We start from the raw sequence: 27016 nt of genomic DNA on the forward strand, positions 1-27016 counted from the left end.
AGTCATTACAACTAACCATAATGGAAGGATTAGCAGTCCTGAGTTTGACTTACAGACGGCAAATACCGGCCAAAATACGCAAGTGTGAATGAGGCCTTGTGAGTGGCTGAGAGGAGCCTCCGGGGGCAGGTGGCGCTGCGCTCAGTGCGGAGCTATCAGTCGTCCCCGGCTCTGTGGATGTGTGTGTGTCAGGCTCCTCCCACCACTCCAACTGCGGCCTCCTGCATCCTCTCCCTGCCGAGGCCTGGCTGACACCTCGGCCTCTCAGTGCTTGTGTGCTCGCCCTGCTCCCTCTGGCTCCCGGCCCCGTCGCGGCTCCAGCCCCGCTCTTTCCCGCTGCCTTGCCCTGGCGTTGGTCATGGAGTAAGGTGGAAGATGGCGGGCGGCGGAGAGAGCCGCTTTCTGAAAGGTGAGAGTCGGGCCTGTCCTGTTCGTTGTGCGGCTGCCTGCCCTGCAGCTCTGCCCGATGTATGCTGTGTGCAGGCTCTGCAGCTCTGCCCGCTGTATACTATATACAGGCCCTGCAGCTCTGCCCGCTGTGTGCCTACTGTATACAGGCTCTGCAGCTATGCCCGCTGTATGCTGTGTGCAGGCTCTGCAGCTATGCCCGCTGTGTGCTGTGTGCCTACTGTATACAGGCTCGGCAGCTATGCCCGCTGTGTGCAGGCTCTGCAGCTATGCCCGCTGTATGCTGTGTGCCTACTGTATACAGGCTATACAGCTATGCCCGCGGTATGCCGTGTGCAGGCTCTGCAGCTATGCCCGCTGTGTGCAGGCTCTGCAGCTATGCCCGCTGTATGCTGTGTGCCTACTGTATACAGGCTCTGCAGCTATGCCCGCTGTATGCTGTGTGCAGGCTCTGCAGCTATGCCCGCTGTATGCTGTGTGCCTACTGTATACAGGCTCTGCAGCTATGCCCGCTGTATACTGTGTGCCTACTGTATACAGGCTCTGCAGCTATGCCCGCTGTGTGCAGGCTCTGCAGCTATGCCCGCTGTATGCTGTGTGCCTACTGTATACAGGCTCTGCAGCTATGCCCGCTGTATGCTGTGTGCAGGCTCTGCAGCTATGCCCACTGTGTGCCTACTGTATACAGGCTCTGCAGCTATGCCTGCTGTGTGCAGGCTCTGCAGCTATGCCCGCTGTGTGCAGGCTCTGCAGCTATGCCCGCTGTGTGCAGGCTCTGCAGCTATGCCCGCTGTGTGCAGGCTCTGCAGCTATGCCTGCTGTTTACTATATATTCTGTCTGCAGTTGTATGCACTGTGTATTATATGTAGGCTCTGCAGCTATATCCTATATATAATATATATTATATGTAGGCTCTGCAGCTATATCTTCTATATATGTAGGCTCTGCAGCTGTATCCTCTGTATATTATATGTAGGCTGTGCAGCTGTATCCTCTGTATATTATATGTAGTAGGCTCTGCAGCTGTATCCTCTGTATATTATATGTAGTAGGCTCTGCAGCTGTATCCTCTGTATATTATATGTAGTAGGCTCTGCAGCTGTATCCTCTGTATATTATATGTAGTAGGCTCTGCAGCTGTATCTCCTGTATATTATATGTAGTAGGCTCTGCAGCTGTGCCCCCTGTATATTATATGTAGTAGGCTCTGCAGCTGTGCCCCCTGTATATTATATGTAGTAGGCTCTGCAGCTGTGCCCCCTGTATATTATATGTAGTAGGCTCTGCAGCTGTGCCCCCTGTATATTATATGTAGTAGGCTCTGCAGCTGTGCCCCCTGTATATTATATGTAGTAGGCTCTGCAGCTTTTCTGCAGAATTTCATCTATTTCATTTAATGTTTCTGTGTCGTTAAAGGATATTGACGGTATCCCCCATAAGGGCTTGTTAACACGACGGTGCAGTTTTTTGCGGTCCGCAAAACACGGATGGCGCCCGTGTGCCTTCCGCAATTTGCTGAACGGAACAGGAGGCCTATTATAGAAATGCCTATTCTTGTCTGCAAAACGGACAGGACTCATAATTTTTGCGGGGCCAAGGAACAGAGCAACGGATGCGTATAGCACACAGAGTGCTGTCCGCATCTTTTGCGGACCCATTGAAATGAATTGTCCTGTATACGGACCGTATGCGGAACGCAGAAAACGGCCCGAATATGGAACGCAAAACACGAGCCCTAACAGTGACCTCTACAGTACCCCGCCCCCTTAACAGTTAACTCCACAGCCCTTCACCCCTTAAAACTGACCCCGCCCCCACAGTGCCCGCCTCCTTAAAATGGGACCCCCACAGCAGCCCATACCTTTAACTTTGACCTTCACAGCAGCCTGCCCTTTTAACAGTGAGTTTTACAGCACCCCACTCCCTTGAAATTGACCACCTCAGGGGCCCTCCCCCTTAACACTTATACAGCACCCCGCCCCTTAACACTGAACTCCATAGGGGACCGTCCCCTTATATGTGACCTCCACTGTTCCCTGCCCCCTTAATAGAGACCTCCACAGCACCCGTCCCTTTAACAGTGACTGCCACAGTACCCCGTTCCCTTAACAGTGACCTCACAATACCCTGCTGACTTAACAGTGACCTCCCTTTAATAGTGGCCCCTGCCCCCTTAAAGATGACCTTTCATGGGTTTGTAGTGAGATAAATATCTGTACCTGCTGGGTATTTAAAAAAAACAGGTAGGGTGGCAGCACGAACGGGGTTGGTGCTACCACCCTGCCTGTTTTTTTAAAATGGCGCCCCTGCGCCCCGTTATGGCCCCCGCAAATTTTGCCCTCAGTATGCTAACACTGAGCATCGGAGCAATGGGGAGGAGACTCTTTCTCTGTGGCCGTCTCCTTCTCCCCTGGCTGTAGCGCTGTCCAGTCGCAGCGCAGAGCGTTACAGCCAGGCAGTTTTTTTTTTCTCCCTGGCTATGACGCTCTGCGCTGCGATTGGACAGTGCTACAGCCAGAGAGAAGGAGACGGCCACAGAAAAAGACTGCGTCTCCTCCCCATTGCTCCGATGCTCAGTGTTAGCATACTGAGGTCAAAATTTGCGGGGGGCCATAATGGGGCGCAGGAGCGCTATTTAAGAAAAACAGGCAGGGTGGCAGCATCAGCGGGGGGTACCCCTCAGGTACAGATATTTCTCTAACTTACTACAAACCAATGAAAGGTCCTCTTTAACAATGACCTCCACAGTGCCCTGCCCCTTTAAAGCTAGGGCTACATGACTATGTGTCGCGCAACATTTTGTCGTACCAATGTTGCGCAACAATTTTTATAATGATAGGCTATGGTTTATCACTGCGACACATCAGTCGCAAAAAATCCATCCAAGATGGATTCATGTAGCGGTGTAGTTGTCCCCTATGTGCGACTTATTGTCGTCATGTAGCCCTAGCCTAAAGCTGACCTACAGCAGTGATGAAAAATGGCTGGATTGTTATGGAAACTTGGAGTAAAGCTGTGTGTGTGAAGACTAAGGGCCTGCAAGCTTCTTTTGGCTGATAAGGGTCATGTGACCTTGTGTATGGCAGTTGGGATATGAAGAGAAAGACTTGCAGGCTTGGATTGGCTAAGGCTACTTTCACACTTGCGGCAGTGTGATCCGGCGGGCAGTTCCGCCGATCTGCCGCTGACTGAAAGCATTTGTGAGACGGATCCGGATCCGTCTCACAAATGCATTGCAAGGACGGATCCGTCTCTCCGCTTGTCATGCGGACAGACGGATCCGGCTTGTATATTCTTTCACATTTTTACCGGTCTGCGCATGCGCAGGACGGATCCGGCATTCTGGTATTTTGAATGCCGGATCCAGCACTAATACATTCTTATGGGAAAAAATGCCGGATCCGGCATTCAGGCATGTCTTCAGTATTTTTCGCCGGAGATAAAACCGTAGCATGCTGCGGTTTTATCTTCTGCCTGATCAGTCAAAATGACTGAACTGAACGGATTACTCTCCATTCAGAATGCATGGGGATATGCCTGATCAGTTCTTTACCGGTATATAGACCCTGTGACGGAACTCTATGCCGGAAAAGAAAAACGCAAGTGTGAAAGTACCCTAAGGGTACTCTCACACTTGCGTTTTTCTTTTCCTGCACTGAGTTCTGTCAAAAGGGCTCTGTGCCGGAAAAGAACTGATCAGGCATATCCCCATGCATTCTGAATGGAGAGTAATCCGTTCAGTTCAGTCATTTTGACTGATCAGGCAGAAGATAAAACCGCAGCATGCTACGGTTTTTATCTCCGGCCCAAAAATCTAAAGACCGTAGGAATGTATTAAAGTCGGATCCGGCATTTCAATGCATTTTTCTGAATGATCAGGCATTTTTAAAACTGATGAGGATCCTGATCAGTCTTACAAATGCCATCAGTTGGCATACGTTGTGCCGGATCTGGCAGGCAGTTCCGGCGACGGAACTGCTTGCTGGATCACTCTGCCGCAAGTGTGAAAGTATCCTAATACAGGTCATTTTTTGGGAATATCTCAGAACGGTATGTCCTAGATACCTTAGACCCGGTCTAAAACCTTCCTAATGTACCTGTGTGCCAAATTTGGTGAAGATCGGTCCAGTCATTTGGTCATGCATAAAGAACAGACAGACAGACGGACAGAAACGTATTTTTATATATATGTGATGTAGGCTCTGCAGCTATATCCTCTATATATTATATGTAGGCTCTGCACCTATATCCTCTATATATTATATGTAGGCTCTGCAGCTATATCCTCTATATATTATATGTAGGCTCTGCAGCTATATCCTCTATATATTATATGTAGGCTCTGCAGCTATATCCTCTGTATATTAGATGTAGGCAGCTATATCCTCTGTATATTAGACGTAGGCAGCTATATCTTCTGTATATTAGACGTAGGCAGCTATATCCTCTGTATATTAGACGTAGGCAGCTATATCCTCTGTATATTAGACGTAGGCAGCTATATCCTCTGTATATTAGACGTGGGCAGCTATATCCTCTGTATATTAGACGTAGGCAGCTATATCCTCTGTATATTAGACGTAGGCAGCTATATCCTCTGTATATTAGACGTAGGCAGCTATATCCTCTGTATATTAGACGTAGGCAGCTATATCCTCTGTATATTAGACGTAGGCAGCTATATCCTCTGTATATTAGACGTAGGCTCTGCAGCTATATCCTCTGTATATTAGACGTAGGCAGCTCTATCCTCTGTATATTAGACGTAGGCAGCTATATCCTCTGTATATTAGACGTAGGCAGCTCTATCCTCTGTATATTAGACGTAGGCAGCTCTATCCTCTGTATATTAGACGTAGGCAGCTCTATCCTCTGTATATTAGACGTAGGCAGCTATATCCTCTGTATATTAGACGTAGGCAGCTATATCCTCTGTATATTAGACGTAGGCAGCTATATCCTCTGTATATTAGACGTAGGCAGCTATATCCTCTGTATATTAGACGTAGGCAGCTATATCCTCTGTATATTAGACGTAGGCAGCTCTATCCTCTGTATATTAGACGTAGGCAGCTCTATCCTCTGTATATTAGACGTAGGCAGCTCTATCCTCTGTATATTAGACGTAGGCAGCTCTATCCTCTGTATATTAGACGTAGGCAGCTATATCCTCTGTATATTAGACGTAGGCAGCTATATCCTCTGTATGGTAGACGTAGGCTCTGCAGCTCTATCCTCTGTATATTAGACGTAGGCAGCTCTATCCTCTGTATATTAGACGTAGGCAGCTATATCCTCTGTATATTAGACGTAGGCAGCTCTATCCTCTGTATATTAGACGTAGGCAGCTATATCCTCTGTATGGTAGACGTAGGCAGCTATATCCTCTGTATGGTAGACGTAGGCTCTGCAGCTCTATCCTCTGTATATTAGACGTAGGCAGCTCTATCCTCTGTATATTAGACGTAGGCAGCTATATCCTCTGTATATTAGACGTAGGCAGCTATATCCTCTGTATGTTAGACGTAGGCTCTGCAGCTATATCCTCTGTATGTTAGACGTAGGCTCTGCAGCTATATCCTCTGTATGTTAGACGTAGGCTCTGCAGCTATATCCTCTGTATGGTAGACGTAGGCTCTGCAGCTATATCCTCTGTATACCCTCTGCTCATGGCATGTGTAAGCTCTCCATGTATCTCTTAAGCAGGCTCTGCAGCTAGTCTGTAGTATATTACATATCAGATCTCCTGCTAGCTCAGAATATATATAGGTGGTGTTGCCCTGCTCAGAATATATTATCTAGTATATAGGCTCTGCTGCTGTGCCCTCTGCTATCTGCATATACAGAATTGCCTATGGCAGTGATGGTGAACCTTTTAGAGACCAAGTGCCCAAACTGCAACCAAATACCCACTTATTTATCGCAAAGTGCCAACACGACAATTTAACCTGAATACCAATATACGTAGTATATCTTTCATGTACTTTATCATTTAGCTATAATATCCTGCCTACATTCAGTGCGTTGCCTGTGCCGTATATAGTGCTTCCTGTGCTGATGAATGGCAGGAAAAGTCTAAAGCATATTGGTACACCATAGATTTTTTTCCAGGGCGCAGGTGCCCACAGAGAGGGCTCTGAGTGCCCCCTCTGGCACCAGTGCCATAGGTTCGCCATCACTGGCCTATAGGGTGCAGAAACGGGTCGACAGGCTCCTCCGGAGACATGTCTGTAACAGCCGTGCTACTTTAGGAGTAGTCCCCGCTGTGTACCTCTGATGGAATGCTCCTATACCGCTGTCATTTTATTTGTAATTGGCCACAATGTGAAAACCGTATTCAAGGTGGTATGTGTGTTGTTTTTTTGCGGTGCCCCTGTGTAGAGCAAAGCGCAGTCTGCAGATCCTTGGTAAAATGGATCTATCATGGGTATGCAACCCCAACATAACCCAAAAAGACACTGTGGCCTCTGACAGGTGAATGGCGGACCCTGACAATGTTTGGGGTATGGCGCTAAACGTGTCCACATATTAGATGTTAACGGAGGCTCTCCATGAACGTTCACTGTCAGTTAGGCCAAAGGAGGTGATCATGTAGTGCCTTATCTCCCAGGATAACAAAGGGTCAGGCATGCTGAAGTGCAGCATGCCCAATCTTTACATCTGCCATCGGGCACACCATCATGATTGTTGACATGTTTAGCATTTCCTTCATCAGAATCCTGGTGTAAAGACGACACCTCTCATTGGGCCTGAACTGGGAGATTTCAGCTCTGAAGTCTGCAGCATTGGGAATATAGGTTTGGACAGTGATACAAGGTGAAGTAAATGTTCCCACAGGACCGTTAAGAATGGGTAGATCACTGGGGCCTCTGTTAGGGCTCATTCAGACGGCCATGTGTACGGGGCCGCATTCGTTCCCCAATTTTAAAAATGTTAGCACTGTGGGTCTGTCACTATTGCAGTTGTGAAATAAAAACGGTAATTTCGGCGCCAATCTGATACTAAAGCTGTCCATACACTGACCATTTCCCATCTCGTACCTGATGGCCGATCAGGGAAGCTCAAAATCAGACACTTCTCGCTACATGTGCATGAACAGCCCAGCCGAGCATGCATTTGTATGGGAGGATCGGGAGAGAAACATAGACTATTCCGTAGGAAAAAAGCCACTCCAAAATGCACGACTTTATTGGTGTTTATTACAAGCCGAGAAAACGTATATGTAGCAGCACCATAAGCAAGCGCCGATCGACTCATATTGTCTTATCAGCGCTTGTTCAGGGCAGCTATGGCCCCATAGTAAAGGACCCTCAAGGGTGCACCACGTGAGAAGAGATTTAGGAAAACTGTTGTCCATAGCAACCAATCGCAGCTCTGCTTTTGTTTTTCAAGAGCAGAAGACAAAATGAAAGCTGCAGTGTAATTGGTTGCTGTGGAAACTGGACTCGCTCATGAAGCTATCAGACAAGATGGAGCGCGTTCAGCGAGACAAGAGGAGGGTCTGTCAGTCAGAGATGGCGACAGTTTGTTACGGGCAGGCCTGTAAGTGGACAACAGCCATTATAGTAGTATAGACTATAACTTTCCTCAGTGGAATGATGGGGAAGTAGTCTGAAACCACTGACTGTGCTGACCCCTGAGATGTCAGCTTGGTCTCCTGCAGGCCTACAGAGGGTTTTGAGGTCCACCAGTATCTGTCTGAGGGGATGAACAGAGCTGATAGTCCATGCTTGTTGTATATCACTATTGGCCGAGTCCATGTCTACTGCTACATGAGCAAAACTTCACTTTGTATGGAAGTTCTGATTAAAGGAACCTTCCCATAAAGAACATTTATCAGCATTACTCAGGGACCTCCATTCTTAGGATTGCTGAGGGTCCCAGTGAATGGAGCAGTGGTGCACATGTGTGACCACCCTCCTGTTCCCAAGTACAGGACACCACTCTCTCCAGCAGTCATAGACGTGGTCATGCACCCACACGGGGTTCCAGCAATCATCCTGTGGATAGGTGATGAATGTTCTTTATGGGCACAGTGAACAATTACGTGGAGGTCTGGCATGTATGACTTGCATCTGGGGTTACGGCACTGATTTATGTTATTTCACTCTTAGCGATTAGATCTATCCATGCTGTTTCTGACATGGATTGGCTCTGCTTTGTTTTAGCTTTGGATAGAACGCAGTCCAAGAAAGATGCAGGTTTTAGAAATAACTGGAGTTTTGAAAACCTGGAAGAAAGTGAAGGTGATGTTGAAAAAGAGTAAGTACAGCTCTGTGGATGTCTGAAAGGATAAGATAGCATTCCCAGTCCTTATTGCTGTTTCCTCTCATATATCATATTGTTCAGTACATAGATTTTTTTTAGGCTACTTTCACATTAGCGTTTTTGCGGATTCGTCATGGATCTGCAAAAACGCTTCCGTTACAATAATACAACCGCATGCATCCGTCATGAACGGATCCGGTTGTATTATGTCTTCTACAGCCAAGATGGATCCATCAAGAACTCCATTGAAAATCAATGGGGGACGGATCCATTTTCTGTTATCTTAGAAAACGGATCCGTCCTGACACACAATGTAAGGCCTCTTTCACACGAACATATTATATATTTTTTTTATGTATACTGGCCGTTTTTTGTGTTCCGTATACGGTCCGTATACAGAACCATTTATTTCAATGGTTCCGCAAAAAAAACTGAATGTACTCCGTATGCATTCCATTTTCGTATTTCCGTTTTTTCGTTCCGTTGAAAGATAGAACATGTCCTATTATTGCCCGCAAATCGCGTTCTGTGGCTCCATTCATGTCAATGGGTCCACAAAAAAACGGAACACATACGGAAATGCATCTGTATGTCTTCCGTATCCGTTCCGTTTTTGTGGAACCATCTATTGAATTTTTTTTTGTCCAGAACAATTTTTTCTATGTAATTGCTGTATATGCCATATGGAAAAACGGAACAGAAATGTAAACACAACGGAAACAAAAAACGGAACAATAGATCTGTAAAAAACGGACCCCAAAACACTGAAAAAGGCATACGGTTGTGTGAAAGAGGCCTAAGTCAATGGGGACAGATCTGTCTGCACCACATCGCGGACAGAAAACGCTGCTGGCAGCGGTATTCTGTCCGCGATGGGGATGCAACCGAACAGAACGAAATTAATTTTGGTGCAGTCCGTTTCGTTCAGTTCAGTTTTGTCCCCATTGACAATGAATGGGGACAAAACTGAAGTGTTTTCTTCCGCTATTGAGATCCTATGACGGATCTTGTTAGCGGAATTGAAAACGCAAGTGTGAAAGTAGCCTGAAAGGGAATCTTTATGGTGTCCTACCTAAGGGCAGCATAAACTAGTGACACGGTGCTGACCCAGGCATTTCACTAAAATCTTGTATTGAACAGCTACAGCGCATGTCGATGAGTCCTCAATATTTCTGAGCTTGTGGCTGTCCCCGCCCACCTGCTGCTGATTCAATTAGAAAAACCTGTCAATCAGTCAAGTGGGCGGGGAGAGCCATGAGCTCATGAATACGAGGACTCATTGGCACGCGCTGGAGCTGTTAGGATTTAAAAGTGAGGGCAGCAGAAAACTGGTGACACAGTCCCTTTAATGGAACACTCAGTTTCCTGCAACAAATCTGCCATGTGTGAATGTGCCCTTAACCCCTTAAGGACACATGACGTATCGGTATGGCATGTTTCCCGAGTCCTTAAGGACACATGACGTACCGGTACGTCATGTGTTGTTCCGATCACTGCCGTGCGGCCGGCTGTGATCGGAACAAGGTGCCTGCTCAAATCATTGAGCAGGCACCTCGGCTAAATGCGCGGGGGGGTCCCGTGACCCCCCCATGTCCGCGATCGCAACAAACCGCAGGTCAATTCAGACCTGCGGTTTGTTGCGCTTTCTGCAGTTTCTGATCGCTGCGGTCCCTGACCGCGGCGATCAGAAACTTTAGTGTGGCGAAAATATATATTTATCACCCCCCCCTGCACCTCTGAATGATTTTAGCCCGGTGGGAGGTGCAGGGGGGGTGTTGCGGGCGGTGGGGGCGGTGCGGGAGGCGGGCGGTGCGGCAGGCGGGATCGCGATCCCCCGCCCGCCTCCTATTGCGTAATCGTTGGTGTACAGTGGGTATACCAGGGTGCCAGCACATTGCTGGCACCCTGGTATAAACGGGACATCGGTGATGCGATCGGTGACAACCCTTTCCATACAGCGGTCCGTACGGACCGCTGTATGGAAAAAGTTAACAGTAAGAGGGAGCTCCCTCCCTCTCCGATCGGGGGGCTGCAGTGCCTTTGCAGCCCCCCGATGGAGAGGGAGAGAGCCCCCACACAGCCCCCCCCAGAGCCCCGTCCTTACCCTTCCCCGTCTGCGCAGTTCTGACCATAACTGAGCAGACGGGGAAGGTTCCCATGGCAACAGGACGCCTCTCAGGCGTCCTGCTGTCCATGGTGCTGAACAGATCTGTGCTGAAAGCATAGATCTGTTCAGTGTAAGTAAAATATAGTACAGTGCAATATATATTGTACTGTACTGTATTATACAGACATCAGACCCACTGGATCTTCAAGAACCAAGTGGGTCTGGGTCAAAAAAAAAGTGAAAAAAAGGTAAAAATCAAAAAACACATTTATCACTGATTAAAAATTAAAAAAATAAAATTCCCTACACATGTTTGGTATCGCCGCGTCCGTAACAACCTGATCTATAAAACGGTCATGTTACTTTACCCGAACGGTGAACGCCATAAAAAATAAAAAACTATGATGAAATTGAAATTTTGTCCACCTTACTTCCCAAAAAAAGGTAATAAAAGTGATCAAAAAAGTCGCATGTACGCCAAAATTGTAACAATCAAACCGTCATCTCATCCCGCAAAAAATGAGACCCTACTTAAGATAATCGCCCAAAAACTGAAAAAACTATGGCTCTTAGACTATGGAAACACTAAAACATCATTTTTTTTGTTTCAAAAATGAAATCATTGTGTAAAACTTACATAAATAAAAAAAAAGTATACATATTAGGTATCGCCGCGTCCGTATCGACCGGCTCTATAAAAATATCACATGACCTAACCCCTCAGGTGACCACCGTAAAAAATAAAAATAAAAACGGTGTAAAAAAAGCCATTTTTTGTCATCTTACGTCACAAAAAGTGTAATAGCAAGCGATCAAAAAGTCATATGCACACCAAAATAGTGCCAATCAAACCGTCATCTCATCCCGCAAAAAATGAGACCCTACTTAAGATAATCACCCAAAAACTGAAAAAACAATGGCTCTTAGACTATGGAGACACTAAAACATTTTTTTTGTTTTAAAAATGAAATCATTGTGTAAAACGTACATAAATAAAAAAAATTGTATACATATTAGGTATCGCCGCGTCCGTGACAACCTGCTCTATAAAATTACCACATGATCTAACCTGTCAGATGAATGTTGTAAATAAAAAAATAAAAAACGCTGCCAAAAAAGCTATTTCTTGTTACCTTGCCGCACAAAAAGTGTAATATAGAGCAACCAAAAATCATATGTACCCTAAACTAGTACCAACAAAACTGCCACCCTATCCCGTAGTTTCTAAAATGGGGTCACTTTTTTGGAGTTTCTACTCTAGGGGTGCATCAGGGGGGCTTCAAATGGGACATGGTGTAAAAAAAAACAGTCCAGCAAAACCTGCCTTCCAAAAACCGTATGGCATTCCTTTCCTTCTGCGCCCTGCCGTGTGCCCGTACAGCAGTTTACGACCACATATGGGGTGTTTCTGTAAACTACAGAATCAGGGCCATAAATAACGAGTTTTGTTTGGCTGTTAACCCTTGCTTTGTAACTGGAAAAAAAAAAATTAAATGGAAAATCTGCCAAAAAAGTGAAATTTTGAAATTGTATCTCTATTTTCCATTAAATCTTGTGCAACACCTAAAGGGTTAACAAAGTTTGTAAAATCCGTTTTGAATACCTTGAGGGGTGTAGTTTCTTAGATGGGGTCACTTTTATGGAGTTTATAATCTGGGGGTGCATCAGGGGGGCTTCAAATGGGACTTGGTGTCAAAAAACCGGTCCATAAAAATCAGCCCTCCAAAAACCAAACGGCGCACCTTTCCCTCTACGCCCCGCTGTGTGGCCGTACAGTAGTTTACGGCCACATATTGGGTGTTTCTGTAAACGGCAGAGTCAGGGCAATAAAGATACAGTCTTGTTTGGCTGTTAACCCTTGCTTTGTTAGTGGAAAAAATGGGTTAAAATGGAAAATTAGGCAAAAAAATGAAATTCTCAAATTTCATCGCCATTTGCCAATAACTCTTGTGCAACACCTAAAGGGTTAACGACGTATGTAAAATCAGTTTTGAATACCTTGAGGGGTGTAGTTTCTTAGATGGGGTCACTTTTAGGGAGTTTCTCCTCTAGGGGTGCATCAGGGGGCTTCAAATGGGACATGGTGTAAATAAACCAGTCCATAAAAATCAGCCTTCCAAAAACCAACGGCGCACCTTTCACTCTACGCCCCGCTGTGTGGCCGTACAGTAGTTTACGGCCACATATGGGGTGTTTCTGTAAACGGCAGAGTCAGGGCAATAAAGATACAGTCTTGTTTGGCTGTTAACCCTTGCTTTGTTAGTGGAAAAAATGGGTTAAAATGAAAAATTAGACAAAAAAATTAAATTCTCAAATTTCCTCCCCATTTGCCAATAACTCTTGTGCAACACCTAAAGGGTTAACAACGTATTCAAAATCAGTTTTGAATACCTTGAGGGGTGTAGTTTCTTAGATGGGGTCATTTTTGGGTGGTTTCTATTATGTAAGCCTCGCAAAGTGACTTGAGACCTGAACTGGTCCCTAAAAATTGAGTTTTTGTAAATTTCTGAAAAATTTCAAGATTTGCTTCTAAACTTCTAAGCCTTATAACATCCCCAAAAAATAAAATATCATTCCCAAAATAATTCAAACATGAAGTAGACATATGGGGAATGTAAAGTCATCCAAATTTTTGGGGGTATTACTATGTATTACAGAAGTAGAGAAACTGGAACTTTGAAATTTGCAAATGTTTCCAAATTTTTGTTAAATTTGGTATTTTTTGGTGCAAAAAAAATAATTTTTTTGACTTCATTTTACCAGTGTCATGAAGTACAATATGTGACGAAAAAAACAATCTCAGAATGGCCTGGATAAGTCAAAGCGTTTTAAAGTTATCAGCACTTAAAGTGACTCTGGTCAGATTTGCAAAAAATGGCCTGGTCCTTAAGGTGAAATAGGGCTGTGTCCTTAAGGGGTTAAAGTGGATATATACTAATGATGAGCTTGTCTTGGGCCTCATAATTGTCCATCTCTCTGATGCCAATTGTAATGCCAGATCCCAACTGTTTTGTACTTTATCTTTGGTTCCGCAGGGCACATCTGGGATATGGGAAGTCAAATACTGGCATAATCATCTGTCTGAATAAGGCCTTAAAGCAAATCTCTCAGCTCCAAAAACCCCCACAAACTAGAGTAAGGCCCCCTTCACACGGGCGTCGCGGGTGAGGGCCGGATGCGTTCAGGGTGCATTGCGGGAAAACCACGCAAGTAAGCACGCAATTGCAGTCAGTTTTGTCTGTGATTGCATTCCGACATTCCATTTTTTGCACGCGCGTGAGAAAAAAAATTATGTGGTACCCAGACCCGAACCTGGACTTCTTCACTGAAGTGCAGGTTTGGGTTAGATGTTCTAGTCCTTTTATTATTTTCTATTCTAACATGGTTATAATAGAAAATAATAGCATTCTTTAATACAGAATGCTTAGTAAAATGTCAATTGAGGGTTAAAAATTTTAATAAAAACATAACTCTTCTTTCTTCTTCTTACAGGACCTGCAAAAGGACCTTTGATGATGTAATCGTGCTCACCATGTGGTGACTTCAGCGCAGGTCCTGCTAACTGAAGATAGAAGGATCTTCGATCTTCATTCAGCAGGACCTGCGCTGACGTCATTAAACTCACCACGTGGTGAGCGCGATTACATCATCAAAGGTCCTTTTGCAGGTCCTGAAAGAAGAGAATACCGGCTGCGCGAACAAGTGGATGAGGTGAGTTAATTTATTATTATTTTTTTAACCCCTCAATCGACATTTTAGTAAGCATTCTGTATTAAGAATGCTATTGTTTTCCCTTATAACCAAGTTATAAGGGAAAATAATACAGTGAATTTACTTTAATGGGGTCCGGGGTTGCTCATCCCTATCATCTCATAGCATCCATGTGTGAAAACCGCACCACATCCGCACTTGCTTGCGGATGCTTGCAATTTTTACGGAGCCCCATTCATTTCTATGAGGCCTGCGTTGCGTGAAAAACGCAGAATATAGAACATGCTGCGAAGTGAATGGATCCGGATTCAGTGCGGGTGCAATGCGTTCACCTCGCCCATTGCACCCACGCGGAATTCTCACCTGTGTTAAAGGGGCCTTAACGTTGTATGGCATGAGTGGCGCTGAGTCCGGTTGTGTAGTTTTTATCCTCAGTCACTTGCATTCTGACGCTCCCACAAACCAGCAGTAACCAGTGCACTGAGAGGACTCCTGAGCTCACACATAATGGAGAGGACTCAGACAGGAGTCCTGGTTTGTGGGAGCACAGCGTCAGAATGCAAGTATGAGGATAAAAACTACATAACCGGACTCTACACCACTTATACTATACACCGCTTACTCTAGTTTGTGGGGTGTTTTGGAGCTGACAGGTTCCCTTTAACTGGCTATTCCCATGGTATAAATTGCTGGCATAAAACTTCCTGATCCTTGAGGATCCAATCTCTGAGATTCCTACTTAGGGCTCATGCACATGACCGTTGCCTGTTTTGCGGTCCGCTAATTGCGGATCTGCAAAACATGGATACTGGCCGTGTGCATTCTGCATTTTGCGGAATGGAACGTCCGGCGCATAATACAACTGTCCTATCACTGTATGTAATGCAGGACATGTTCTATATTTTTGCAGATGTCACCAAACGGACATACGTATGCGATCCCCACCAATCCTTGATGTATGCCATCAATTTATCAGATGGGGAAAATTCCTTAAAACCTTCCCGCCCTGTGCCATAATATTCCTTCAGTTCAATAGGTAGTTGACACAAATCGATGTAGTGCAGCATTGTAATGTCACAGGATCAGGACCATCACAGTATTGTATAGCTGGCACCTTGCTCTCACTTAATATGCTGGAGATAACTCCGATTCCTGCAGTTTAACTGCTCAGATTCAGCAGTCAATAGCAACTAAGAGATCAGAAAAGTTAGAGGGAGGGGGCTCCCTCTATTCTCGTATTGGCACCCCCACAAAAGAAATCTCAAAGGTTACCATGGCAACCGTGGGCCTTCTGAAAGCCTGCAGACCTGCAGTGTTACAGCACTCATTAGCTTCTAGCAGGATGTTATCTACTTACAGCAAATATCCCTTTCAGCTGTAATACAGGAATATTACAGTGTATATATCAATTGATCACAGGTTCAAGTCCCCTAAGAGGACTAAATAGAATTAATTGAAAAAAGCTGAATAAAGATTTTTTATTTATTTTTTGTCAACGTGTCATGTAAATGATTTACCACACCTATCAAGCGGTGAATAATATAAAGAAAAAGAAAACAATGCCAGATGTGTTTGGTCCAAAATAGTTATCAAAAGGTGGCATGTATCTCAAAATGATATCTGCTCAGCCGGTGAAAAAAAATGGTTGATGTCAGAATATAGCGACTAGAAATATTGGCGGAATTGCAGTAAGCAGTCATTCCAAAAACAATTTTTAAATTTGTGCAATACAATACATGCACCACAAAATGGTGGCATTAAATAATACAACTTGACCCACCAAAAGCAAGACCTCATATGGCTATGTCCACTGAAAAATAAAAAGTCATGGCTTTTTTAATGTGAAAAGCTAAACAAACCATTGCCAAACTAGGCTGAGTTTTAAGGAGCTAAACAATGTGACCCCATGCAGGACCCACTTTTAGGGCCCATGGACTCGACCATGGTTTTGGTCCATATCAGATGCTCGATGCTTATTGTGGAAAGAATGTCGACACATTCATTTTAATCGGGCCTCAAAAGAAGCAGATCCACATCCGTTGCGCGCCCCGCAATGTCCTATTCTTGTCTGTTCTCAGGATAAGGACAGGACATTTGGGAAGGAGTGAAATAAAATGGCCACAAAGAGGTCGTGTGCATGAGCCCTTAGTTCTGTATATTGGGGGAAGTTCCTCAAAACGAGAGTGACAGAAAATTGGGTGATAATCTTTTTTTCAATGCCTCTAAACCGTGTATAGCTGTGCTTTTTTTTTTTTTTTTTTTTTTTTTTTGCTGAGGTTTATACCAAAGCTATTCCATAACCTCCTCCTTAAAGGGGTTGTCCCACCTTAGACATTGGTGGCATACCACACCGATCTTCAGAACGGGCCCCTGAAGGTGAAGGAGAGCGCACTGCACATGCACAGCCTGCTATCTGTTCATTTCTATGGGAGTTCCAAAATTAGCCAAGCAAGTGGGCCTGGATATTTTTGGAGGTCACATACAAATGAACAAAGAGCGTACCACGCAAGCCTGACCACCACTACACTCACTTCATTGGGACTCTCAGAGATAGCAGAGGCAACTATTTTTGGTAGTCCCATAGAGGCCACACATGCACAGCTGCTTGCCGCTCACTTTGGGGGTCCTATGACACTGATGGTATGCCCTAGTGATGTGCCACCAATATCTCAGATGAGATATAAATAACCTTATAGGTTGTTCGGTGCAGCCATTCTTTGTTTAGAGCTGAGGTCCTGGAGTGGTACTTACCATCCATATTACATAATATAGCTGCTGGGTCTATTTGAGGCTACTTTCACACTTGCGTTCAGAGCGGATCTGTCGGAGACGGATCCGCTCATATAATGCAGACGGTGGCTCCGTTCAGAACGGATCCGTCTGCATTATATTGTTAAAAAAAAACGGATCTGTCCAGACTTTACATTGAAAGTCAATGGGGGACAGATCCGTTTGAAGATTGAGCCATATTGTGTCATATTCAAACGGATCCGTCCCCATTGACTTACATTGTAAGTCTGGACGGATCCGCTTGCCTCCGCACGGCCAGGCGGACACCCGAACGCTGCAAGCCGCGTTCAGGTGTCCGCCTGCTGAGCGGAGCGGAGGCTGAACGCTGCCAGACTGATGTATTCTGAGCGGATCCGCGTCCACTCAGAATGCATTAGTGCTGGACGGATGCGTTCGGGGCCGCTTGTGAGCCCCTACAAACGGAGCTCACAAGCGGACACCCGCACGCTAGTGTGAAAGTAGCCTTATAGAATTTGGGATAGTGATTTTTTTTTTTGGTGTTGTGACGTTCCTTTAGTACAGTTGTATTGCTGGTAAAGACTCGGCTATGAGATACTCGCCGCTTCTGAATGCCTTATTCGGTGGGCATACTGCATCATGAATGGCACCTCTGTTTTCACCACCTATCACCAGCCTGCGTTCTTCTGTTGGCGTAGTAAGACTGAGGTCATGTCTAATTGCCAAGCAGGGGGACAGTTAACCAGTTACAGCTCAGTAAAGACCACTCTCTTTCTTGCCTCCAGGTGTCTTGTACAGAAGGCACTGTGACTTTAGACTTGGTGTCTTGCTGTATGTGTATTACATATTATTTTTTCTTTTTTTTTGTTATAGTGAGGTTAACTTGCTCAATGTAGAAGAAAGTGATGGAGACAGCCCAAAAGCTGCTGAACAAAAGGCAAGTAGGCAATGTTTCTATATTCCAACATACACATTTTGTAAGCTTGTGGATAGTGTTGAGTGAACTTGTGGTTTCAAGTTCGACATACAAGGTTCGGGTTATCTAAGAATTCCGTTATGGATTCCGCTAGCACGGACCGTAAGTTATGGTTAATCCATAACAGAATTCGTAGATGACCCCAAACCCGAACCTTGTACGCCGAACTTGAAACCACAAGTTTGCTCAACACTAGTTGTGGAATTTCAGAGATGGTAGTTTTAATATATACAATATATAATGTGTGTGTGTGTGTGTGTGTGTATATATAATATATATATCTAACAAAGAAAAACAGCAGCACTATGTTGTGAATCCAGGTGCAATTTCCTCAGACCGCGGACAAAGCAGTCAGTGGTTATAATTCTCCAAAAAAGAGGCAGCACTCCAGTATATTGAAGGTGAAAGACCAGCTTTATGCAGAGGGACAATAAAGCTGGTCCTTCACCTTCAATATACTGGAGTGCTGCCTCTTTTTTGGAGAACATATATATATTTGTTTTATATAGATACTTGACAGATTGTAACCTGCACATACCCTTATTAATGGATTTATACAGAATGCTTGTGTATGGGCCCTAAAATTGTCTGACTTTTTCCTAATAAACTGTTTAATGCTTTTGTTGTTATTACAGTCCAGACATCTGCGGCCTGGAACTGTTCAAGGTCCAGGGGACTCGCCTAAGACAAATGAGAGAAGAGGGAAAACACTTCACTTAAGACCTATTAAAGGCAACGCAATTGGACTTAACATGATAGGAGCAAGCAAGAATCTGGTGTAAGCATTTTATGATGTGGACTGCTCTCGGGGATCTCCATGTGAAACAAGTTCCATATGTACCTAGTACATTTACTCCTCTTTTGGACCAATTTAGAAAGTTTTGTAAAAGAGCATGTTTCCAATGAGCAGTAATTTCTAAGCCAGTATATATGTGAAAACGGCATGAAATAACTCCCAAACGCTATAGTAAAGCATTTACTGTCACATGAATGATCACCAATAAAGTAAAACTAGTCCCATGTAGAACATAACACCTCCTTCCCTGATGTACCTTTCATTTGGCGTTTCTTGTTTTCTATCTTGTGAAAATCATCTTTGTACGATATGCAAATTAGGCAGTAAGGTCCCCAGAGGGGTGTTATTTTCTTTCAATGGTGCCCAGGATCCGAGCCCGCCCTCCAGCAGAGCCCAAGCACACCTCTTATAGGCTGAGACTCCACAGCCCAATCGGCACCGTTGCCGCACATCCCCCCGCTACGTCAATGACACGAGGTAACGCCGCCCACACTTTCTTTCAGGTTCGCAGAGAAATCGGGGGAGGGGAGGCAACTGCGCTGATTGGGCTGTGGAACCTCAGCCTAGTAGAGGTGTCCTTGGGCTCTGCTGGAGGGCGGGCCTGGGCACTGGATGGGGGCGTTCCTGGGCACTATTGAAAGAAAATAACCCCCCTCTGGGCACCTTAGTGCCTAATTTACATATCGTACAAAGATGGTTTTCACAAGAGCGAAAAGAAGAAAAGCTAAATGGAAGGTACATCAGGGAAGGAGGTGTTATGTTCTACATGGGAATAGTTTTACTTTATTAGTGATCATCCATGTGACAGATTTCCTTTAAGGTTAGAGAAAAGTATAAAATAGGTGGAAAGAACAATAGGCTACATTACTAATACTGTGTAAAGGCACCGTTACTCGGGCTTGATGATCAGGGCAATCATCATTCCCAATTTCTCGTGCTTTTTTCCATTGGGGGACACAGACCATGGGTATAGCTTAGAGGTATTAGTAGGAGGGACACTATGCAAATGAAAGAGCTCCTCCTCCTCGGGCTATACCCCCAGACTCCACCAGGAGGAACTCAGTCTTTGCTTAGTGTCTGGTGAAGGAGGTTGACACTCTCTGATTCTACTCCTTTTTGTTATTTTTATTCTAGATGGGGACACAGGTCGGCATGGCGCCTTCCTGGTCCCCCGTGGAGTGCCCGCCGCCGTCTTTGGGACGTTGCCTGGCTGCCTCCATTTCCCCCCAAGAAGATAAGTGGATCCGGGCTCGACCTGTTAGCTCCGGCATCCCACCAGCTGCTGGGACGCCTGCTGCCTACCCTCCTCCAGAGCACTGTTCTCCTGGATTGGAGTCAGAAGTCTGAAGAGGCGCATCCCTGCTGGTCTGGACATCGAGGGAGCATGCTGAGCAGATAAGTGTTGCCCAATCCCTTCCCCTCCCTCTGTGTCTATTTGTCTGTGGCTACCTGGGTGAGCTTGAAGAAGGATCCTGATGGGGCACTTTCTTCATTTTGGCACTGGAGTACTCCCTAGGGAGAGTAATCCGAAGGAGAATTATCCGGCTCGGACGAGCCAGGTCCTTTTTGGACTATAGGGCATTTTCAAATCCTGTGACGCCAACCACCTCTCTAAGTGGTTTTCCACAGAAGACGCCCGACTACTAACAGGGAGCGTGAGCAGCAGCATCCCTCCTCGGATGGCTCTGGCTCTCCCCCCCCCCCCCTCGTCTAGAGGCGCGTTCGGGCGACTCTCCCCTCCCTTAGGGAGCGCAAGTCTGAAGGAGAATTTCCGGCTCTGATTAGGTCATGGAGCGGGACCCCTCGCCTAAGCTCTCCACCAGGGTGGCTGACTTAGTGGTGACTGTCCGAGACACCTTTATTCTCCAAGGGGATTCTCCTCCTTCCACTGGTCAGGAGTTCCCCCTTTTTCCGTCCAGGCAGTCGGAGACTACCATGTTCCCGGTCCATGAGGGATTTTTCCGCGGTCATGTCCAGGGCCTGGGGTAGTCTTAATAAGGTTCTCGACCACCCAGCGCATGAATATACTTTCCTTTCCCTGCTGACGGCGAGGAGAGGTGTCTCCTCCCCCTAAGGTGGATCCTCCGGTGGCCGGATTAGCCAATTATGTGGCCCTTCCTGTCTTAGTCAGTTCCTCTTTCCAGGATGCATAGACTCTCTTCCAGGTTCTTTTTTCGCTGGCACCTATCTTTCACTCAGCAGGGGTAGCCAGTGCTCTCTCGGTGTGGTTACAACACCACCACCAGGAACTGGCGGTACGAGATGCGGCTACTAACACACTGGAGTTGGTTCTCCAGATGTCTCAGGCTTCTAAGATTCTTTGCGAAGCTTCTAGGGACATTGTTTCCCTCTTTGCCCGCAGGTTGGCCATCTCTGTCACTCAGCGCGAAGAGATCTGATTGAAGGTGTGGGACGCTGACGCCTCCACCAAGCGTTCCCTTGCTAATCTCCCCTTTGGGGTTTCCAGACCTTATGGGGATCAGCTGGACGAGTTCATCTCTGCATGCCTTTTGCCGTTTCTCATCTGGTAGGCCGTCGCCTGCTTCCTCCGCCGGGGGTCTCAGGTCGCCCGCAAAGAGGCCTTCCTTTGCACCAGCCTTCCCGGCACTAGAGGGCCCAGTCAGCCCGCCCTGCTGCTCCTAGGCCTATCACATGTCCCGATTGCGGAATCCCACCATCGATTCCTGCGCTTCGCCATTATGGGTCGACACTGTCAGTTTGTCGCCCTTCCTGCGGGTTGGCGACCACCCCGCGGGTCCTTGCCACGGTCCTGGACCGCTCATGGCGCTTCTTCGTACCAGGGGCATTCCTTTGCTGCCCTATCGGGACGATATCCGGATAGAGGCCCCCCTCTCTACCGCAGACCACGGACAGCGTCCGGATCACTGTTCAGACCCTGGAACGGTTCGGCTGGCTGGTAACTTTCCCAAACTCCTGCCTCTTCCCGTCCCAGAGGCTCTCCTTCCGGAGGGTGATTTTGGACACCTCGGCTGCCAAAGTATTCTACCAGCCTTCAAGTCCTCCCAGGTCCAGGGGGCAGTGTCGCATCTGCTGCGCTCCCCGTGCCTCTCCATTCGGGAATACTTGCAGGTCCTGGGTCTTATGGTAGCCTCTTTCGAGGCCTTCCATATGCCCAGTTTCACACTCGCCTGGCGCAACAGGAGATCCTTTACCTTTCAGCGGGTTCGGGCAGCTCTCCCTTGGTGGCTGTTCCCAAAGAACCTGAGGTCGGGGAGTTCCTTTCTCGCATTCTCCTGGACGATCGCCGCCACCGATGCCAGCATCCTGGGTTGGGGGGGCGTTTTCCAGTCTCGCACGGTTCAAGGAATTTGGTCGGCGGCAGAGTCTCTCCTTCCAATCAACTTTCTGGAACTGAGGGCGATTTTTTCCGCTCTCTCTCTCCTATTGGACCTCTCTCCTTGCGGGCCTCCCAGTGTGGGTTCAAACGGGCAATGCCGCGGCCGTGGCCTATATCGACCATCAGGGCGGGACCCGCAGCCGGATGGTGATGCAGGAGGTGAAGAGAATTCTGACGTGGGCGGAGACGCACGTTCCGGTGTTGTCAGCAGTTTGCATTCCAGGAGTGGACAACTGGACAGCGGACTTTCTAAGCCACAACACGGTGGATCCAAGCGAGTGGTCTCTGCATCCAGAAGGGTTCGAAGAAATCTGCCACAGATGGGAACGTCCGGATGTGGACTTAATGGCGTCCGGGTTCAACAACAAGATCCCAGTGGTCCTGGCTCGCGCCCGAGATCCGGAGGCGTACGGAAGGATGCGCAGGTGTCTCCGTGGCAGGACTTCAGCCTCCTCTGTTTTCCTCTCCTACCAAAGGGTCTACGCCAGTTCGAGGCGGAAGGGACTCCGACCGTTCTCATCACCCCAGAGTGGCCTCGCCGCGCGTGGTTTTTCGGACGTGGCTCGGTTGCTGGCGGACGCCCCATGGCCTCTTCCCGACGGACAGGACCTACTGTCTCAGGGCCCGTTCTTCCACCGGAATTTGCGGTCTCTTCGTTTACCGGCGTGACTGTTGAAACCGCCATCCTGATAAAGATGGGGTTCTCGGATTCAGTGGTTAGGACCATGATCAGTCCGGGGAAGTCTTCTTCCTCCCGGATTTACTATCGTACCTGGATGGCCTTCCTATCCTTTTTTGAGGGTTCGGGGTTCCCTCCCCTTCGGTTTTCCATCTTGATGGTACTGTCTTTTCTTCAGTCTGGGCTTGTGCAGGGACTGTCGCTTAGTTCCCTGTAAGGTCAGGTTTCGGCGCGGGCCGTCAGAGGTCCCTTGCTCTTAAGGGTCCGGTGGTGACCTTTCTTCGGGGGTGGCGCATTCGGTTCCCCGTATGTTCCCCCTTTGTCTCCTTGGGATCTCAATTTGGTTCTGCGCGCTCTGCAGTCGGCCCCCTTCGAGCCTTTGAGGGAGGGTCTCTCTGACTGTTCTCATCTGGACTTCCTTGTGACCATAGCTTCTGATACAGCTACATAGCGTAGTGATTAAAGTTCTGGGCTATTATGCAGTGGCTGTGAGTTCACGTCCCATCACAAGCTTTTAAGTCGGACTGGTGTCGAAGCTGGCCGCTCTTTCCTGTCAGGAGCCTTTCTGGTTTTCCACCAGGATTAAGTTGTGCTCCGTCCAGTCCCCTTCTTTTTGCCCAGGGTGGTCTCTCCCTTCCGCCTTGATGAGGATCTTGTCCTGCCTTCCTTTTGTCCTTCTCCGGCTAACCCCAAGGAACGCACTCTGCATTCCCTGGATGTTGTACGGGTCCTGAAGGTGTGTCTCGCGGCTACTGCTTCCGTCCGCCGTTCTTGGCCCTCTGGATCTGCTTGGCTATTTCCGCGGCTTGTCACGCTTGTGGTGGAGTTCCCCCGGCTAGAATTGCCGCTCACTCCATTGGGGCGGAGGGGGCTTCCTGGGCAAGACGCAGTCGTGCCTCTGCGTCTCAGCTGTGTACGGCGGCCACCTGGTCGTCCTTGCATACCTTTGCAAATTTTTGTCAGTTGCATTCACTGGCTTCGGCTGATGCGGCTTTGGCCGCAGGGTTTTGCAGGCTGTGGTTCCTGTTTGACCGTTGGGGCGTTCCTCCTGGCGGTGCTGATATTTTTTCCCACCCCATGGACTGCTTTTGGACGTCCCATGGTCTGTGTCCCCCAATGGAAAAAAGCACGAGAAAAGGAGATTTTTGTGAAACTCACCTGTAAAATCTTTTTCTCGTCTTTTCCATTGGGGGACACAGCTCCCACCCATTATTCCTGTTGCAGGAGGGGTCTTTAGTTCAGTTTTTCTGTTTCTGGTTGGACCTTATGGCTTGGTCCGATGGTTTCCATGATTTTTTCTTGCTCCTTCTCCTACTGCTTGTGCAACGCCTGAGTTCCTCCTGGTGGAGTCTGGGGGTATAGCCCGAGGAGGAGGAGCTCTTTCATTTGCATAGTGTCCCTCCTACTAATACCTCTAAGCTATACCCATGGTCTGTGTCCCCCAATGGAAAAGACGAGAAAAAGATTTTACAGGTGAGTTTCACAAAAATCTCCTTATTTGCCCTGTGTAAGGCCTCTTTCACACAAGCGTGACGGATTGGCTCCGGATGCGTTCAGGGTGCGTACAGTGAAGCTCGCACCATTTTGCAAGCAAGTTCAGTCAGTTTTGTCTGCTATTGCGTTCAGTTTTTTCCTTGCGGTTGCAATGCATTTTGATGCGTTTTTCACACGCGTGATAAACTGAAGGTTTACAAACAACATCTCTTAGCAACAATCAGTGAAAAAGGCTTTTTCACTAAAGACCCAAAAACGCTCATGTTCTCAGACCCATTGAAATGAATGGAAAACTCGCTAGTGTGAAAGGGGCCTAAAGTTGCCACTGATCATGAGCATTGTTGACGTGGACACGAAAGTCGTTGATTCTGGGCAGCAGATTGTCCTGTGTAAATGGGGATCTTCTGCCCAAAAACAATGAATAAGTATGGGGACTAGTGACCGCAGTAGCGAACGTTTGTCCCCATACAAAAGAGATGATTGCTGCGTCTGACAAACATGCTATTATAAGATAGTTGCCTGCACGGTTGGCTTGCATAAAGAGGCCTTAGGTGCAAAGCTGGAACAGACATTTGAAAAATGTGCCAGATAGCACAGTGGACAATGCTGCTTGAAAGATCTGGAGCACTTGTAGACCATATAGTGTAAAGACCTCTTTACATGGGCCAACACAGCAAGCAATTATCAGAAACAAACTGTTTGTTCCCGATAATTGCTTACTTGCCAGAGTATGTGAGAGCTGCGTTTATATGCAGCAGTAATATCTGCTGTATGGTTATGAGCAATCGCTAGAGTTATTGCTCATCCCCATACGCATTTATTGTTTCCGGGCAGTAGATCACTGTTTAGACAGCGTGGTCTATGCCCAGAAACAGTGATTTAGGTGAAAGTGCCAAAGATGCCTTTATTTGATGAACAAGCGTTTTGCTTGTTCATCAGGTGGTTGGTGGCACATTTAGACAGGGCAGTTATCAGGAATGAGCTTTCCCAAGAACATTCCTTCCCGATAATTCCTCCGATCATTGGCAAGTGTAAAGGAGCCTTAAGTTCTCACCACCTAAGCGTGGTCCCATTGAAATGCATTATGGCCAGATTCAAATACAATTGTGTGCACGAGGCGACCAGTTTATCAAGGCGAATCCACAGATTTTGACAGGCCTATTTTCAGGATATCCAATATATAATATTTTAGCATTGAAGAAATGAGAGGAAGGAAAAGGTAAAATGGTAGGACGTAATAAAACATGTCCAACCTTTTACACTTCCCTTTCCTCTCATCTTCTCTGTCTTTGGGTCCATTCACACGTCCGTTAAAACACTCCGTTTCCGTTCCCAATTAAATCGGAACGTTTTTTCGGATCCATTAATTTCAATTGCCTCTGCAAAAATGCGGACACTAATCATAGTGCTGTCTGAATCACGGAATCCGTTCCTGAAAAAAATTAAGCTTGTCCTACTTTCTGTCCGTTTTTCGGGTCCGTTGTCCATTCAAGTCATTGGATCCGCATGCGGATGACATGCACAAAACCATCCAAATGTCATCTGATTTTGCGGATCCGTTGACAGGAAAATGGATGGAAAAAAAAACCAGAATAACGGAAACCCGGAACGGATTCAGAAGCACTTTAGTAAAAAAAAAAAAACGGAAGGTTGTACTGAAAAACTGATCCGCAAAAAAGAGAAACGTTTATCTGGAAACGTAAAAATACTGACCCTTAGTCCTACGCCCATCATTTCTGTATAAAAAGCAAAAAAGTACAAACTAAAAACTGCTGAAGGGAAATCCCTGTTAAAGATTCTTCTATCTTATCTGTCACCAATCTTGAGAACGGTGGTGCCTGATCCCAAAGGAGAATGTTTCCTTACAGACAATCATGAAGCGTGACTGTTTATGTGCGGCAGCTTGTCCTCCAGGAACAGAGACCAGCACTACCATTCTGGAGATCGATGGAAATCTCTGCAGTCGTTCCCCCATCAGACATTTAAAGCATAGAACATTTTACTTAAAGGGATTCTCTGGGCTTTGATTAAATCGTATCTTTCAGTTCTGCAATCTGGGCTGTGCTCACGCGACTGCTTCACTGGCTATGGGCTCTTCTGATGATGTCTTGACAGCATGTGCTCCTGTGTCTTCCTGTTCAGCTACATAATATACCGGTACATGCAGCTGAACAGGAAGATGCAGGAGCACATCCAGTGGAGACATCAGTAGAAGCAAGAACTGTGCAGATTGCATAATGGGCGGTACAACAGAACGGTAGGTAACGGAGGAACGATCTTCCTTCCAAAGGTTGTCATGATATATTTTGTGGAAAACTTTAAACCCATATTCTAGACAAATCTCATTGGCATAAAACAGCAGCGCAGTCCCCTCACCTCCCCTTACTGCTGTTTCCTGCCCCCTTCTGGAGATCTTTTTAGCACTGCGCCTTTTCCTTGCAGTGTGTACTGCAGACCTCTTTGGAGGCTA

At 46.7% G+C, this 27016-nt stretch overlaps 1 protein-coding gene across 4 annotated transcripts in view; it reads left to right on the plus strand.

The window, feature by feature from the left end:
- Positions 1-227: 227 nt before the first annotated feature.
- Positions 228-27016, plus strand: part of SENP6 (SUMO specific peptidase 6) — an 84793-nt gene continuing 58004 nt past the window's right edge. For all 4 annotated transcript variants that reach the window (XM_044289048.1, XM_044289050.1, XM_044289049.1 and 1 more), the window contains exons 1-4: positions 228-409; positions 8578-8671; positions 18117-18180; positions 18855-18997. In XM_044289048.1, coding sequence (XP_044144983.1) covers positions 376-409; positions 8578-8671; positions 18117-18180; positions 18855-18997 — 335 coding nt within the window. In that variant the 5' untranslated portion in view covers positions 228-375. The remainder of the gene's footprint in view (positions 410-8577; positions 8672-18116; positions 18181-18854; positions 18998-27016) is intronic.

The sequence above is a fragment of the Bufo gargarizans genome, chromosome 4 (genome assembly GCF_014858855.1).
Source record: "Bufo gargarizans isolate SCDJY-AF-19 chromosome 4, ASM1485885v1, whole genome shotgun sequence".
NCBI lineage: Eukaryota > Metazoa > Chordata > Amphibia > Anura > Bufonidae > Bufo > Bufo gargarizans.